Here is a 17,748-nt window from a genome sequence, read left to right as displayed (position 1 = left end):
TTCTGGCAACCCTCTTGCCACTTCCTGGTAACGCTAACTCAATGACGTTGCTCCACTTCCGTTTGTCCGTGGACCCTGGAAAAAGTTAATACTGTGCTGAAAAGCAAGGAATATCCGTGGTTTTATAGTGGGATTTTATGGCAAGGAGTGTCCAACGATTATCTCAAGAACCGAGCATTTGTATTTCTGTAAGTGTCCGTGTCAGAACCCGAGGACGTGCGGTGCCGCTGGTGACGTTGTGTGGATGAGCGCCTCGAGATCCCTAAAAAACAATTCGCCACCAGTTTCGCGATGGATCCCTTTCAGAGATGCTGAGCCGGTAGGTACTAGAGGTAGAGGCTGTGCACGAGAGGTAGATGCCATAGATAGCTCTGCATCAGCCATATGAAAGAAAGATTGCCTAACGCATACAAATTCAAATTGGACCATCACCGGCTTACCCAGTGACTGCAGGCAGCAGACTATTTGGGAAACAAAGGAATATGTAGCTAAACACATTTGAGTGTACTGTGCAAAACCTGCAAATTATAAATCATACAAAGACTGAAAACAATATTAATACGTGACGTGTACAATAAGAAACGATGGCATGAGATTAAACGCTGTTCATTGTTGCCAAAAAATCTCACTAGAAGTCACTATTGGCTCTGAAAAGTCGTTCACAGTCGCTAGATTATGTGATGACGGATAATTGGGCCTCTCATCCACATCCAGTTTATCTCCCGGGGCGAGGATGCGACTTTGTTTGACAACACAAAAGACATGGCAAATAGCAGTTATTTTGCTGCTGCTCCACAATGAAAACGGGAGATATACAAAGTTGCAGAAAGTCACCTGATTTGTCGCTAGTCGCTAGATCTACAGGAACACAACTTTTAATGATACTTTTGGAGTCTTCTTCAGTTCACCTTCTTCAACTGTTGAGAACACTACTGAAGTGGTGTGTGCTAGAAGGTGTGACTGGGATTGTCATTTAACATATTAGTCCAGGGAGTCAGGTGGCTGAGCGGTGACAGAATCGGGCTAGTAATACGAAGGTTGCCAATTCGATTCCCGGTCATGCCAACTGACGCTGTGTCCTTGGGCAAGACACTTCACCCTACTTGCCTCGGGGGAATGTCCCTGTACTTACTGTAAGTCGCTCTGGATAACAGCGTCTGCTAAATGACTAAATGTAAATTAGGATACTGATTGGCTGAGCGGTTTGCGACAAATACAGTTTCGCCACAATGTTCGTCTGACATTCTAATAGCAGACTTTTTCCAAAGTTTCTCAGTTTGTTGATCGTCACGCAGCTTTATAGACATTTCTCGAAGGATACCGATTTTCTGGGTCATCAACACACAGGGGTTTATAGGCCTCAAATTCATGGAGGTGTGTATTTGTATTAGGGATGTATGCTATCTACATCTAAATATAACTGGGTAGCCTATAGCTGTGTACATGTCAAATGTGTTCACCGTGATTACAATCACCGTTTCAAAGCAGTAAATGCGCTGGTCGCCAACAAAGCCTGTGTTTTCGCTACCCCCACGCGAGACAATTTTGAGTAATTGTAAAGTGTTCGGAAATCGCTTAAAGTTGTGTTAATGGAAGTAGGCCTAATTGTTCAGCATTGAAAGTCATGTTACCATTTCACAACCGTACATTCATTGATTGTTGTCTTTCCTTCCACAGGATTTTTTGTTCCACACCCTGAGTGAGCAGGTTAACGTTCCAGTAACATGCCTCGAAATACCCGGACAAAGCGGGAGAAACAACGTGATGCAAAACGCCGAATACGTGCAGCTGCGTGCACCAAAGCACGAGATGAGGAGGCCGCTCAGCAGCAAGCACACCGTCGGGCAATCAACGCTGCGTGTGCAGCTAAGGCTAGGGCACAGGAAACGGCCGAGAAGACAGCAGCCCGTCGTGCCAGCGACGCTGCGCGCATGGCTAAGGCGAGGGCAAGGGAAACGACAGAGATGACATTAGCGCGTCGTGCCAGAGATGCTGCACGCATGGCTAAGGCTAGGGCGCAGGAAACAGCAGAGGTGAGAGCGGCCCGTCGTGCCAGAAACGCTGCGTGTGCAGCTAAGGCGAGGGCACGGGAAACGGCAGAGAAGACAGCAGCCCGTCGTTCCAATGACGCAGCGCGCATGGCTAACGCGAGGGCACAGAAAACGGCGGAGATGCAAGCAGCGCGCCAGGCAAGGGACAGTGTGCACCATCAGGAAGTTAACCGTGCGCCCCAACAAGCGCAACCTTGCACGGTATGATGATACTGATTTCTTTCAAGAGGAGCTTCATGGTCATAAGTCAGACATTGAGCACTGTTTCTCTGCTCAGAATGTTCACATTGTGGTGCCCTTGTGTAACATATGTGTTGTCATTGTCTGCTATGTGGAATCGATTATAGGCCTAAGGAGTATCCATTTGTATTTGATGCCATTGTTAACGCACATGATGTAGGCAAATACGCTTTTGAAGCAAGATAGCCTTCTGCACATTCAACTCAACAAAGTGAAAATGAACAGAACTCATCTGACGACTACACACCCAGTCTCAGGTGATGTTATGAGTATTCAGTGCAGAATCGTGCAAAATACCTATTGCTGTATGGTGTACATTACTCTAACAAGTGCAGAATAGTGATTTATGCAGTCAGTCACACACTGAGCTACTACCCATAGTGGAGCAATGAAGGATGAGGGGCGTTAATGGCTATTGGCCATGCAACGACTGATTTAACCAATTACCTTCAGTACAGCAACTGCCCTCATTAACCTGTGGAAATGATGATCTTGTGCTAATGAAAAGAGGGAATTAGACACACCATCTGTTGCTGTCCCAATGCCACCCATCTCTCAGTCCAGCTAATTTGAATTTCAAGGGCATTATCTGAGAGCCTAAATAAGGTTGAGTAAATCTGTCCAAACCTCTGCCCTTTAACATACAACATCCTGTATGGTGGGAAAGATGAAGGCCTAGGTTATATGACATATTTTTGGTGAGACACGCTCTGTGTTGTTTAGGTGTTTTTACATTGTATTTCAAAAAGCGCCGTAAATTCACCACCATGTATATCTGCGAATAGTTGCAGAGTGAAAGATTTATTTCAAAATGTGGTTTACTCCATTAAATAATATCTTGACTGTACAACAGAACAAATAAAGACATACTAGTCATCACATTCCTAACTACTGTAGGTGCCGCCCCTACATAAAAAGTCTTTAGCTTAGATTTTGCCAACCATGAACAGAACCATTCCATAATAATGCCTTTTGTGTTTGTTTTTCCATCCACAGCCCTGACAAAACAATCTTCTCATCTTGAAGAAATGTCATTTTGATTTTGCCAACAAAAAAATACATATTTTATCTCTTCTCAACGTGGACAGAGGACAACAGAGCAGATACATTACTTTACGTTGTATTTGATGAAACATTACTTTCTTATACATCAAATAAACCATAACAGATTGATATGAATGATTCCTGCCCAACCACTGAAGAAAGAAAACGCGATAGTTATTCATGTTTGCCTTATGGTCTGAGCACATTTGCCCAGAAAGAAATGACACAGCTCTCAAGTGCTACCAATGTCGTAATAAAAGTCAACAAGCGCAACGTTTTTGAGTCTCTTATTTGCAGTCGTTTTCTTCTTCATTTCCCTTTCACAATAAAGGTCCTCCAGGCCAGATGGTCTGATGCTGCTGGTATCAGGTCTTACAGCTCCCAATAATGCTTCTTTTTGTTAACCTGAAGGGAAGACCAGAAACAAACAAAAATCACTGGTATCATCCTCATCTTTTTCATTACTGCAAAAACAACGGATTGTTGATATCAAAAGTACTCAATAAGCCTTCAAAAGAAGAATCTGTGTTTGCTGCAGTAAAGAGGATTACAGAACTGTTTTCTTTTTGGCAAGTTACCAAAAGATGAAGAAAAAGCAGTCCGGTTGATGCTCAGACACATTGTCTATTACATTTATTTAAATTATTTTCAGTTTGGTCAGGATAAAAACAATTACTTTAAAAATACAATTAAATGATTGTATACTGCAAAAAGTCGAACATACCTAAACCTGTTCAGTTATCTATGTCCGATATGTGGTTTTCTATCTGAAGAAAAAAAAAGACTGTTAATAGTCCTGTAATTCCACCCACTTTGTCAGGCAGACATATTTCAGTGACTCAGCTAAATACGTAATCCAAAGTTAAAAAAATTCCCATCTGATACTACACTCCATCCTGTATGGGAGACAAGCAAAATGACCTATTCAGACTTGAGATTACACAGTAGACTGATATCGATCCATTCACCATGCCGTTGGTGCCATCATCGTCAAAGTCATCTTCACCGCCATCCGTCATTTCCCCCACTTCCACCTCCACAGGTCCTTCTGCGTCATCTTCTCCAGACAGCTGTGCGGTCCCTCCTTGGAGAGACTCGTATACCATTTCCTGTTTCCTCTGGGCCTCTAATGTGGAACAAAAGTAAAGAGTGAGGAAAGCAATGAAAAAAAAGCAATGAGACAAGCTTGAGAGTGCGGTTTTTTACTTTAAGTTAAGAGTGTGAGAGAAACACAACCACTTCAGACGTTGTTAAACATCAACGCCAGAAGAAAAGATACATTCAAGAATATAATTATTTTCTACAACACAGCTTTCATAATAATACATTAAAACGTTTAGTGCCAGACTAAATTGTGCATTCAAGACTGTGTTCATGACAGGGTTAATGTAGTCTCTGTGTGGGACCTCTCAGCCCACGTACCCGGCCCTGTGCGTTGTTGCCTCTCAAACTTCTCCAGCCTCCCCAGCAGGGAGTCAATCCTGGTCTTGATCTGAGACAACTCCCGTTTGATGGTTAGGAGCTGGTCGGATTTCACTGAGGACAGACACACATGGAGGATGAGACAATGTTTGCCAGGCAAATGAGACTTGTTTTGGACGAGACTAGACCCCGTTTTTTCCACCTTGTGGAAACTCCTGTTAGTGGCTGGTGTCTACCAGCATAATCCTCCTGTACAGGTTTAAAATTTAGCTCCAAGGATGTCAGTAATAATGAGGCGAGAACATCTCTGGCTGAAAGAATAGTTAACTAACTAACATGTTGTTGTAGGGTGTTTGGTTAGGAAGAATGCATTCAATATGAGCTAACAGTAAGGACCTATCAAGGACTGTCTGAAGGAAGGGGGATAAGGAAGGCGGAGGGATGGAGAAGATTGGGGGGATGGAGATATGGATGGCAGAAAATGGGAGGTCCATGACAGAGACAGGAAGCTCCAGAGACGTACACCGAGGGCCCGTGGCCAGGGACCCTGGGGTGAGCAGTCGAGAGGAGGAAGAGGAGGAGGAGGAAGACGAGCAGGTCCTGACGGGGAAGGAGGATTTTGCTCTGCGTGCGGACGGGGCAACGACTCTGGAGCGCTTGATGGGGATCACCGCCCTGGTGGGGGGCAGCACACGCCCCTGGTACTCAAACAGTCTGGAGAGTATTAAGGGGCAACATTTAAAAATAATTATAGTTGCGAAACAGAACGGCCCTCTATCACATCTGGTCAATTGACGTCAGCAATAACCAGCAATGTTTTAATACTGTAACTAAAAGCTCTTACAAAGATGGTCCATTTATGCTGTTTAGCCAGTGTCTTCCCCCAGTTACGAAAGACTCATAATGTGTAGTTTAAAGTCTCCATGAAAAGATTGCCATTTTTGAATGCCCGCAGTCCTTCAAAACGGACAAGGTAAACAAAACAATAAAAATGTCATAGTGAAGATGCATGCACTTCCAGGTCTGCGTTAAGCGGGAAGCTAGACAATCGTCTGACATTCTAAATGTGCCTAGACAGATAAAAGAACCATTAGCTGGCCAAATGGAGGGAAATAAACTCATAATGACATTCACTACCATTCTTATAATGTTTTCCATCTTTCTTGAATTTCAAAATACTATTCCTTCCCAGTCTTCCTCTTAACCCTTGTGTTATCTTCACGTCATTCTGACCCACCGTCGTATTGCGACAAATTTACCGCATAGAAAAACAAAGTGAAGCATTTTCTTTTAACCATTGGGCTGTCTCAGACACTCCACATTGCGAAGGTTAAGAGAAAATGATCTGTATTTGTATTGGGTAAAATTGTCTAAACACAACGATGGTTCGTTATGAACCTTTGGGTCATGTGACCCGAAGGCAGCACAAGGGTTAAACAGTAACTTGATAGAGGTCATAGAAAAAGCAAAGGTAAAGCATTTAGAGATTGAAAGGGAAGGATGAGCGAGGGTAGGTACAGAAGGAAGGAATCAAATAGAACAGGGAAATTATTCTACTTTTTCGATGACACCGTTTACGTTTCAGACTGCCGTCTTACTTTGTGAAAGACAAATCCATTTAGACTTTCCTTAAAAGCCTTCCTTTTCACATACGTACCTGCTGTAGAAATCATCCCGGTAGTAATCATAGTCAAATTCATAACCACTGTGGAAACAAGGAAGGGATCACAATGAACAAATATTGACTGCAGGTGTACATTCATTTGTAAGAAGGCAAGGAGAAAGAGAAATTAATCTTAATGAAGATTCAAAGAGCTTCTCCTGGATCTGGAAACAAGTCAGGTGGCTGAGCGGTTAGGGAATCAGGCTAGTAATCAGAAGGTTGTCGGTTCGATTCAGCCCGTGCAAAATGACGTTGTGTCCTTGGGCAAGGCATTTCACCCTACTTGCCTCGGGGGGGAATGTCCCTGTACTTACTGTAAGTTGCTCTGGATAAGAGCGTCTGCTAAATGACTAAATGTAAATGTAAGATGGAAATGAGCGAATATATCCTCACCTGTAGATAGACGACAGAGTCCGTTTTGAACCAATCTTTGGCCTGTATGGCTTAGGCTCACCTGCCATATTAATGTCTGTCACAGAAACATTACATGATGTTAGACGTGTTGTAGTAATAACACATTTTACTGTATTGTAAAATGAAATAAACTGACACAGAGAAATACAGACACGGAGCATCCCTTTTTACGTGTAAACAGACTTTCGGATAGAGCGGATTACTTTTTAAGACACAACAATATGTCTTGGAGATAAAAAGCAGTTTTGACAGACTGGCGAGGCAGCGCTGGCTAGCGTCAGACAGGCCTGTCTGCCACAGTTAAGGTGTTAGACAAGAACTCCTCACACGGTGAAGCTGCACAGCGGTTTCACGCCGAGTTTGAGTCAGACCAACATTGTTTTCCGAGAAATTCTTCTCAGACTGACATTTCACGCAACAAAACCGAACATTTCAAAGTGAGTGTCTGCAGTGTTAGAACGCAACTTTTTTGTCAGGTTTCCAAGCCTGAATCTTTTACAAAAATCTCTTGCAGTAACATGCAGTACACAGCTATGGTAAAAAAAAAAACGCTTCATCACTTTCTCACTGAGTGACAGCTTCTTCGATGCTAGTCTCAGATGGTGTCAGTGGTTCAACATGTCTGTCTTTGTCTCCATTCAATCTCCACCCAATCAGCCCTGAGTGCTTCTCAAGGTCAACCCAGACACTGCAGCTACAAAGTCTCTACAGACAGAATCAGAATGGGATTTATTCGCCATGAAAGTTTGCACAGACAAGGAATTGCTTTGGCAGGAAGGAACCTAAAATTTAAATATGTGGACTATCTGTACTAAGGGTACATAAACTAGCATTACTAAGTGGAATTAAAATAAAATATAAGTTGCCGTAATTTACAATATAAAAATACAAATATTACAAAAAATACAAATGTACAAGATACAATTTTACAAGACAAGCTCAGTGCTTGTGAGGAGTCTCTATTCATGGCTTCGAAACTCAAACAGGCAGCCAGGATTTTCATCAACCGCCTTTGGGGATGAGAGGCCTCAGTAATAACAAGTTATTGGGAGCTAAAATGTGGAGCAATACATTGTGGGCTGTTATATTTATAGTTTCCTGTTCATTATGACAAACAACTGTACTTTTTCCATTCCATGTCCGAGAAGGAAGATGTGCTCACACCAGTTTGGTTTTAAGTTCCCCTAGTGGGAAATTAACAAAGTGTGGCACAGCCTTGCAATCTTTTGCTAATGAATGAAACTGTGTCATTTCATATCACACTGTATTTTCTTAATATTAGACTTGGTAGACAACACCGATCATTGTAACTATAAAGCATATTCTTCAGTTCTCTGTTGGGGTCACTAATGAGAGTAGGGCACACAAAAGCACTCTAAATCAATGCCAGTGCAATTCAGTCACGGACCTATGATTAATTGTAGCCATTACTATAATCATATACAAGCGTTAGAGGATGTGTGTGTGTTCACATGTTCTCGAGGTGAAGTAGAAAGATGTGGGTAATGTGTTGCTAGGCAATAGATTGAGGAGTATGCTGTAACGTTGGTAACAGGATTTGATTTGTTGAAGAGCTTTTGTCAGGTCTAATTCTTTTGAACTTTGAAACTAAAAGGTAAGATGTGAGATAAAGAGTAGAATTAAATTAGACGTGAATCGTGTCGTTACTACTGTACATTTACATTTAGTCATTTAGCAGACGCTCTTATACAGAGCGACTTACAGTAAGTACAGGGACATTCCCCCGAGACAAGTAGGGTGAAGTGCCTTGCCCAAGGACACAACGTCATTTAGCACGGCCAGGAATCGAACTGGCAACCTTCAGATTACTAGCCCGATTCCCTAACCGCTCAGCCACCTGACTCCCTGTACAGTATGCGGCACATCAATCAAATGTATTGAACTGACTAACACTAGCTGTCCAAATTGATAATATTACTGTGCCTTTCACATACCTTTGTGTCTCAATAATGTTAATTTATGTCAATGTAGACAGTACTGTACCACATTCAAGCACAGGTTCACAAACACATTTGTGTGTACGGTGTGTATGTGTTAGATACTTATTCTCTCAGCATGTCCTTGAGGTTTTTTTAATCACTGGCTCATTGTGGCAGTCATTATTATGGCAAATAGAATAGTGTTTGAAGCTGGGAACTGGAAATGACAAAAGGCAAAAGACACCCACCCACACCAGTCATCAAATCAAGTCAAATCCAAATTAATTTGTAAAGCCGTTTTTACAAGCAATGTCACAGAGGGCTTCACATACACCCATATAACTGCCCCTCAACCAACCTAAACCCTCAAGGAAGACAAGGAAAAACTCCCAGAAAAACTCACTCGAGAAAAAAAATGGAAGAAACCTTGGGAGGAGCAATTCAGTGAGGGATCCCCTCCTCCAGAGACGGTTTGTGAAAGAGAGGTGCAGAAAACCAGTCACTGGGGGTGTACTTGTTAAGAGGGTTTTACAAGGCTTCTAAATGATGATGTGCCTCTGGGCTGTGCAATCCATATCTAGCTACAATTTGTGCATTAGACATATCTTCACTTCAGGGCTCTTGTATTGGGAGGTTTTTGGACTCAACACTGATTTCCAGAGCTCTCAGACAACTGTGGTCTACGCCAGCATCTCTGGAGAGGATGTATAATGGTGGGAGTGCTGGGTAATGTGGCTGTCTGCCAGTTTGAGTTCACGTCTTTGTGTGATAGAAGTAATGTGAAGACTATCGTACTCCAAGTGTGTCGGTTTGTTTTTGCCATGACAATCAGTAGGCTTTAGCTTAGCGAGATAAGGTGGTTCGAGCAAGAGCCATTCAACCTTGGAATGAGTTTGAACCAAAAAATCTGCATTTGCCAGAGAGATTGTCTCAGAATGTGTTATCATAATTTTTGTTGTGGGAATCAGTATAATCAAGGTAACTTCTGCTCTTTCTACACACCCTGGGAGGATTATGAGATGACTTCTTCTTTTATCGTTATTCAAGGGCATGAAGACTTTTCTCTTTTCATTTGACATCCGAGTGTGTTCCCTCAGGAAGGGAGGGCATGTGACAGACGGGGACGGAAGTAGGGAGTCAGGTGGCTGAGCGGTTAGGGAGTCGGGCTAGTAATCTGAAGGTTACCGGTTCGATTCCGGCTGCGCGAAATTACGTTGTGTCCTTGGGCAAGACACTTCACCCTACTTTCCTCGGGGGGAATGTCCCTGTACTTACCATAAGTCGCTATGGATAAGAGCGTCTGCTAAATGACTAAATGTAAATGTAAGAAGAGAGGGAGGTGGTGGAGTCTGTCGCCAGGTGATGACCTCCAGTTCACTCAAGAGAACGGGCTGTCAGCTTGTCGGCTTTGTCTCGATACAGCCGTCACATGGGGGTAAGTCACACACTGTCGACCTTCAGCTGATATAGAAAGAGTACCTCCTTGTTAAAAGTGAAGTACTTTGATTAGTATTTTGTTGTCGAGTTTGGCCATGAAGAAGCTAGACATTTTTTATGTTGGCAGCAGACTGTTCTGCACTGCTCAAATTGGTACTCTATGTTCCCAACAGACACACTGAAAACAAAGATTGTGAGGACATTTTATGACCAAGACTACTGGCTCTGAACAGCATATTGCAATTTACTCTGGAAGGATAATTAGGCCACCAAGGCTTTTACTGAACAGAAATATCAGTCAGAAAAAAATAGTGTATTCCCAGTCCTTGTTGGAAACATAGCTTTTTTTGTATACCAAAAATCTTGGGTTTAGCTCCTTTGAATGATGAAATCTAATGAACATTACAGTACACAGCCCAAAGTGGAGATGATTGCTAGTCTTTCATCTGGTCCAGTTCTTTACATTTCACCAGTCTTTCCTGTTTGTTTTTTTCCCCTCGCTTTTCATGATGTAACCGTGTGAGTGGCAGGTGCAATGTTCTGTAACAATCTGTCCCCCTGAGGACGGACATCACTTCCTCTACACTCACACTGGCTGATGTGCGCTCCGGTTCAGCGAGGCGCACGCCGTCTGCGCCCACACATCTGCTAGGGAACTTTGATCTATCATTCATGAGTCTGTTGTTCGGAATCTGGACAGTTACCAAGACACAAAAGCCACAGGAGAACCTTATGCACTGGGCTGTTCATCACTTGGATTGGCCGCCTTGATCACCGTCGAGGTTCAGTGATTCAATGTTTAAGGATAGGCTGATTCACAATAATGTGAGATTTACAAAAGTATCTAATTCACAATAATGTGAGATTTACAAAAGTATCTAAAACAGACTGATTCATTGCTATTTTATATGACAGGCTGTAACAATCTAGCTAAAAATGACTTTGGGAAACACTCCACTAAAACATAGAACATTCGTAAGGCATGTCTTAAACGTAAACAATCATGTAAAAATCCCCTGGTTGATACATAGTTAATAGAATCTATAGCTTAAGTAGGCTTATATCTGCATGGCTTGAGTGTATATTTACAAGGACTTTGGGTTTTACCCATTCTGCTTCAAATGCAGTGAAGGAGTTAAAATAGTTTTCAACAAAGAACGTATTGAGCTAGTAGCTATGGTGTTGATGTCGGTTTTATAAAGCTCAATGTCATGTCATGTTTGACTCATCTAACAAAATGGTAGGTATAAAAGTGTAGATAATCAATGCGTCAACAAATGGGTCGTAATATTGTTAGCAATGTTTAACAAGTAATTTAGCCTTGCTTTAGTAACACCACTCTGTTGCCATTATTTCCATTACTATCCTTAGGACAAAGGAACAAGGTATTACTGTGGCACCCTGCAAAAATGTCACATCTGTTTGACAATCAAGGCAATAAAGGTCAAATCAAGCGTAGCCTAGGCTACATGTCAGAACAACCTTGTTTAGAACTCAAATAACTAGTTCAGCATATTTAAAAACAATTCACGAAATAATTAAGCAAAGCCTACTTTTGTTTTCAACGCCAATTTCACATAAAATTGAAATGTTCAGCAGATTCTCACCCTTAGGCTGTAGAAAACATTTGACAGCGTTTTGATAAATCCTTCTTATAAACTAGTTCATAAACGACTGTTAATATTTTTTGAATACTTACATCGTTGATTGCGGCGCCTGCCTTTGTACATCGTCATGACAGTGATAAACACAGTTTTATGCGAGTAGGCTAAAGCTCCAGTCGTGCTGACGACGTTTCCTTTGCTCAAAACACCCGGCGCAAATCAAATACACTTGGAGGCAAAAGCAACACAGCCACCTCAGACCATACCATTGCTGGACTGCTTAGGGGAGTTCTAAGTGTTTCCTCAACACAGCGATTAAGTCAGACTATAGCTCACAATCGGAGAAAAACATTCTTCAACCACACATTTATTTTTCTTTAACTGTAGCCTAACACCAACCGGCATATTTTGCGTCAGTGGTCGTAAAGTTAAATGATAGCCTATAATATTCAGAATGTCTCTCTGTGACACACATTTTTATTCACATTTTAATTGTCTACAAAACAACTAATTACCAGTGTAATCTCGTACAAGTTGGGGGTATGATATTTGTGGGTCAATAAAGTACAGATAGAAAATCCGTATGAACATGTAGGCCTAATGTGTGTGGCAAACTCATGGTAAATATACATTTTTATTATTCAAGCTCACTCATTTAATTGTACTAAAAACGTTAGGCTACATAAAAAGGGGGATTAGGTTTTCCCCTTAATTGGTTTACACAGGGCAAGAATTTGCCGACAATAAAATATCCATTCACAAGCCCTATTCAATTAAGTATGGAAGTCACATGAGACCTGCCTATCCACTGACGGGCTATAGACTCCAAATATGTCTTCAGCACAGAACAAAATACTCTAAAAGGTTCCCCAGCTGTTCCAGCAATTATGCCCGCTGAGGATGAAGTCTCTAAATTGTTATATCTAATTACACTGACAGGGCCTGTGCAGCTGTCTGGCCCCCTGGCTCACGGTCTTAATAGTCTCACCGTTCTTTTGTTCCTCGCGAGAAAAGAGAGGCTTGTTATGAGACTGACAGCTTGATACTATGGTCAGAAGCAATTCCTTTCTACTGGCATTTTACTAAATCATACATAAGGAAATCTGTAAAGAATAAAACTGAAAGAAATTGGTTAAATACCTGATGGATGTACAAGTAAATTTAAGACTGACCATTTTTCTCAATCAAACCATCTTATCTTCATCTTAATCATCACGAAGTATGGTGCATGGACACAGTACAGTACACATATATATTGTATATGTATTGTACCATGTCTGACACTCTTTATCCATGGGAAAATTGCATATCAAATGCCACAGACTAGCTACACATCCCAGCATTAAAGCCTTCATTTCTATAAGAAAAATGTATGATCCTAAAGGGATCATGTCTATATTTTAAATGTTTTGTCATAGTTCAGCACCGTGTAACTTTTGTTATGAAAGGCGCTTTATAAATAAAGTTCACTAATTGAGTTGACTGATTTACAGTCCTAATGCTTTCAGCACTGTTCCAGTTGCGCCATCTAGTGTTTCTAATAATTGTGACATTGCCTATTACACGTGCATTATCCTGTCATTTATGCCTGCTCTACCTCTGTTCATCCTTCCAAACCCCAAATACAGACAGTCTTTTCAAGCTGTCAACCATCTCTTCAAGAAAGCAAGTAGGTATAAACGAATAACATCCTCTTTATCACCATACAACTAGAAGTGTGTGTTTCACACACGCTTTACTGTGTCTTTGCTTTTTCAAGCACCGACCTAGTGTAAGCACCATTAGAACCACCGCTCATTCAGAACAGACAACTTAAACCGCAGTAACTTCATCTGCCACCAGAGGGCAGTCACAGACCATGACAAAGTCACTCATTGAAACAACACATTGGTTTGCGTCATCCTCAAAAATATTAGATTCTACTGTTTTCCTTATGTGACCAGAATACATCTTCATCTGCATCTCTATGGTGGTAGTGTGGACCTCAGCTTGGGTCACTTTCACTTGTATTTGGAGAAAGCAGGCTACCTAAAGTCCTTGTGTTGGCAATCAAGCCATGTCCAATTAAATTAAATTGAGTGAATGAAAAGACTGAGCTGCAATATCTCCTGGCTATTAAAGTCACTCAAGCATTCCAGTGTCTCCTTACCTGCAGTCAACACCTGAAGCGCTGTCACAACAGAGCTGAGCTCAGTATTATTTACAGCAAATGGCCTGCCGAACAGAAGTATATGCAGTGGGTGACATTTACCATAGCCAGATATCAAACAAGGACATCTACAGTTCATCTGCAAAATACAGATATGCATATAGTTTTTAATAGTCTTTGTTTGAGTGTGGCTGTGTGTGTGTATGTGTGTGTATGTTAGAGGGGGAAAGAGAAAGAGAGAGATAGAAAGGGAGGGAGGGAGAGAGAGAAAAAAGACAGAGCTGCAGTAATCCCAGTTAGAACATTCCTGTTGGCAAATTACCTTAAATTTCAAACTCTCGAAAAGGGAATACAAAATAAAGCAAAGTTTGGACTTTTACACATATGTGCAGACCGATTTATAGTTTATTTGGTTCCAGTTCTATTCCTATGCATACTTTGGCAATTCCAAGATGTTTTCAATGCCAATAAAGGAATATTACATTGAAGAGTGATTCCACGCATCTTTAATGTCAGGTGGCTGAGCGGTGAGGGAGTCGGACTAGTAATCCGAAGGTTGCCAGTTCGATTCCCGGTCATGCCAACTGACGTTGTGTCCTTGGGCAAGGCACTTCACCCTACTTGCCTCAGGAGAATGTCCCTGTACTTACTGTAAGCAGCTCTGGATAAGAGCGTCTGCTAAATGACTAAATGTAAATGTAATGTTCCAGGAAATGTGTCTCTGCTGGTCTTTCAGAGTCATTTTTATAAACAAATTGTTGTAAACCAGTGCTTAGACAAGCTGTTTTGCATTCAGTCACATGCTTACCAAAATAAACATAAACAGCATCTCTGCAGGTATTGTCACAAATAGGGCACACATTTCCTTTAGATTTGAACATGTTCATACAACCACAGCAAACTCATAAATTTGATATGCCATACCAACATGGCTATAGTATGAACATTAACTGAACTATGACATTACTTCACCAAACATATCTAATCCTACTCTTGCTTCAACGAGAGCTATATGAAATGTGGTCCGGTAAACAGAATGCTAGCTTTGCAATGTGCCTGTCTCTCATTCCTAACAGTGTGGCCGAAGATGCATGGTAGGGGAAGACGAGGATTGAATTTCAGATTTGACCTCGGGAACCCTCATTCATATTTAATAAGAGTCAGACTTAGAGAGATTTTATTTTTCACAGAGGAAGGGGAAAAACTAATCAATAAGTAATATAAAGAAGATTTATTGTATGGGAGTTTAGTGTACATGTAGAGATTGGTGCAGTGTGTACTCTTTCTTCTTCTCCTTCCCATCTCTCATAGTTGTATTTTTCCTACAGTATATATGACGTTATGACACAGTCCTCCATCGATTCACGTAAGCAGTGAGAACCAAAGTGTTGTGTTCCGACCTTGGGTCTATTTGAACACCATGTCTTCTCTGAGTGGGCTTATGACTAAAGAACACTGAGATGTGCACACAGGATACAGGCACAACAAGATACAACACACACACACAAACAAACGAACACAAACATGCACACACACACACAGACACACACATATATCTTTACCCATCCCCACCCGCTCATGATGATGCCCACTCATCATACCCATCAATCACAGAGCAACCATATATCACCATAGCAACAGAAGTTTTTTTTTTTTTTTTTTTACCTAGCGACTGTCCCGCGATGACCCTGGTGTTCTCTCCGGCCACAGCCGCGCGGGCGTTTCTCTCGCTGACGTACTGCACGAAGGCGAAGCCCTTGTGCACGGAACAGCCCACGATCTTGCCGTACTTGCAGAAGATGGCCTCGATGTCGGCCTTGGTCACCACGGCCGTGTTGAGGTTCCCGATGAAGACCCGGGAGTTGAGGGAGCGAGGGTCATTCTTATTGGTCACGTTGCTGGTCTGGGTCTTACCAGTCATCCTACACACACGCACAGGCCAGCTGGGGAAACAGGAAGAGGTCAGGGCTAGAGGGGCGGGGTCAGGAGGACTACGGCGTAACACACTAACAATCATGCACTCACACACTCTCGGTTAATATAACACGCTTTCGCATGTCTGGTTGACTTGAAGTACAGGTACAGATGTAGCATGCTTTTATTCTTCATGGTCTCCAACCATGCAGTATTTCTGTTACTCTGTCAGTTCGTTCTCATCCTCCCCAGGGCTTTCCCGAGACGGAAGTGTTGTCCGCGTGAGACAGACTCTGGCATGCAGGAGGTGAGGGAGGCCTCGGCTCAGGAGGAGGGAATCAAACTTGCGGATCAAAAAATGGACGACCGTTGCCACGCCTTCATAAACATTGTCGCACTCCCTTCTCTCCCCCGCCTCTCTCACCTTCTCTCCCCGCCTCTCACCTTCACCTTTGGTAGCAGAAGAGTAATCACGTCTGGAAGGCAGCCTTGCTCAGAGGTGTGGTTTGTGTCTTGTATACATGGGAGCTTTGTCATTAATCTTAATACGTCGCTGATGGTGAATCCACGCCAGTGACCAGAACAGCAAACTTTTAAAACGAACAAAGGGGAAACACTAAGTGTCCTAGTGTTTTTAATGACTTAAAGAGAACTAAATGGACACGGCTTGGGCAAAACTATAACAAGGAAACTCAAAGAAGATCTGGGGCTATTTACATTTAGTCATTTAGCAGAAGCTCTTATCCAGAGCGACTTACATTAAGTACAGGGACATTCTCCCCGAGGCAAGTAGGGTGAAGTGCCTTGCCCAAGGACACAACATCATTTGGCACGGCCAGGAATCGAACTGGCAACCTTCAGATTACTAGCCCGCTTCCCTAACCGCTCAGCCACCTGACTCCCTGGGCTATTCCCACTTCTGTCTCCCTTCCCTCACATCCAACCCCCTTCTACTGTAATTACAATCAATTTCCACTGTAATTTTCTAGGTAAGAAAGCGTCAGGTCAGGAGTCAGGTGGCTGAGCGGTTAGGGAATCGGGTTTTGCTGGTTCGATTCCCCGGAAGTGCCAAATGACGTTGTGTCCTTGGGCAAGGCACTTCACCCTACCTGCCTCGCGGGGAATGTCCCTGTACTTACTGCAAGTCGCTCTGGATAAGAGTGTCTGCTAAATGACTAAATGGGCAACACACCTTTTCATAAGGAACCTATTAAAGGAAAAGCTCCTAGTAGGTAATTGGTTCCCGTGAGATTCCTTCAACAATTTCGTTTTTTGTCATGAAGTATATATCGTGCAATAATAATAAGACCAAAGCAATTACAAGCCTTTCTTGCACACATCTCACAGTCCACTATAGTCATGACAAGTGGTATTATGTCACCACACCTCCTTGTGAAGCTGGAGGGTGTATGAAGTGTGCCAGAACCTGAGGCTGAGGCAGCTGTGGACATGAACCTGATAGCTTGCCACGTCCTTCAGGTAAGTCCACACACACACGCACACACTGACAGACAGGCATGCACAGTTTTCCCTTGGTCTCTGTCTCTCATACACAAAAACCTCACACATTATAGTCCAAGGTTGTGTGATTTGAATCATTAATGTACATTTTTGTTCATTTCACCAGTGTCAGCTTTGTACACTGGCACATTATGAACCTCCTGTGATAAGTGGAGTTTGAGTACGTTATGTATGAAACTCAGAGGCCATGCTGTTATATCCATTAGAGCTAGTCTATAGAGACTAGCCCATTAGCGGGCTAATCAACTAGGCGGGGTACATGTTAAGTGGGTTTAATTGAGAGAAAAATGAGAGCTATCTTACCTCTGTTCACGCTAAATGGCCACAGAATATCAGTCTATTGGTGGCA

At 42.4% G+C, this 17,748-nt stretch overlaps 1 protein-coding gene and 1 long non-coding RNA gene across 2 annotated transcripts; one reads left to right on the top strand and one right to left on the bottom strand.

Moving 5' to 3' along the window:
- Window positions 1–76: 76 nt before the first annotated feature.
- LOC136958895 (uncharacterized) lies at window positions 77–3,608 on the top strand. The gene is made up of 3 exons (XR_010878711.1): window positions 77–319; window positions 1,678–2,252; window positions 3,288–3,608. It is a non-coding gene; the product is annotated as an uncharacterized lncRNA (long non-coding RNA).
- ralyl (RALY RNA binding protein like) lies at window positions 3,601–15,885 on the bottom strand. The gene is made up of 8 exons (XM_067253024.1): window positions 15,630–15,885; window positions 6,814–6,889; window positions 6,415–6,462; window positions 5,281–5,471; window positions 4,758–4,871; window positions 4,304–4,461; window positions 4,060–4,102; window positions 3,601–3,740 (listed from the first exon to the last, which is right to left on the bottom strand). The coding sequence occupies exons 1-7, from the start codon at window positions 15,883–15,885 to the stop codon at window positions 4,070–4,072; spliced, it is 876 nt and encodes a 291-aa protein (XP_067109125.1). The 3' UTR covers window positions 3,601–3,740; window positions 4,060–4,069.
- Window positions 15,886–17,748: the final 1,863 nt, after the last annotated feature.

This window comes from Osmerus mordax, chromosome 16 (assembly GCF_038355195.1).
Source record: "Osmerus mordax isolate fOsmMor3 chromosome 16, fOsmMor3.pri, whole genome shotgun sequence".
Classification (NCBI taxonomy): Eukaryota; Metazoa; Chordata; class Actinopteri; order Osmeriformes; family Osmeridae; genus Osmerus; species Osmerus mordax.
The sequence above is the reverse complement of the archived record's forward strand: the minus strand, read 5'-3'. Positions and strand labels throughout refer to the sequence as shown.

What these genes read in the sequence shown, in the direction of transcription:
- ralyl (XM_067253024.1), bottom strand. Translation starts at nt 15,885, where the DNA reads ATGACTGGTAAGACCCAGACCAGCAACGTGACCAATAAGAATGACCCT. An exon ending in ACTCTGTCGTCTATCTACAG is followed by an intron (nt 6,463 to 6,813) that starts GTGAGGATATAT and finishes TTGTTTCCACAG; the next exon opens with TGGTTATGAATTTGACTATG. An exon ending in GCAACAACGCACAGGGCCGG is followed by an intron (nt 4,462 to 4,757) that starts GTACGTGGGCTG and finishes GTTCCACATTAG; the next exon opens with AGGCCCAGAGGAAACAGGAA.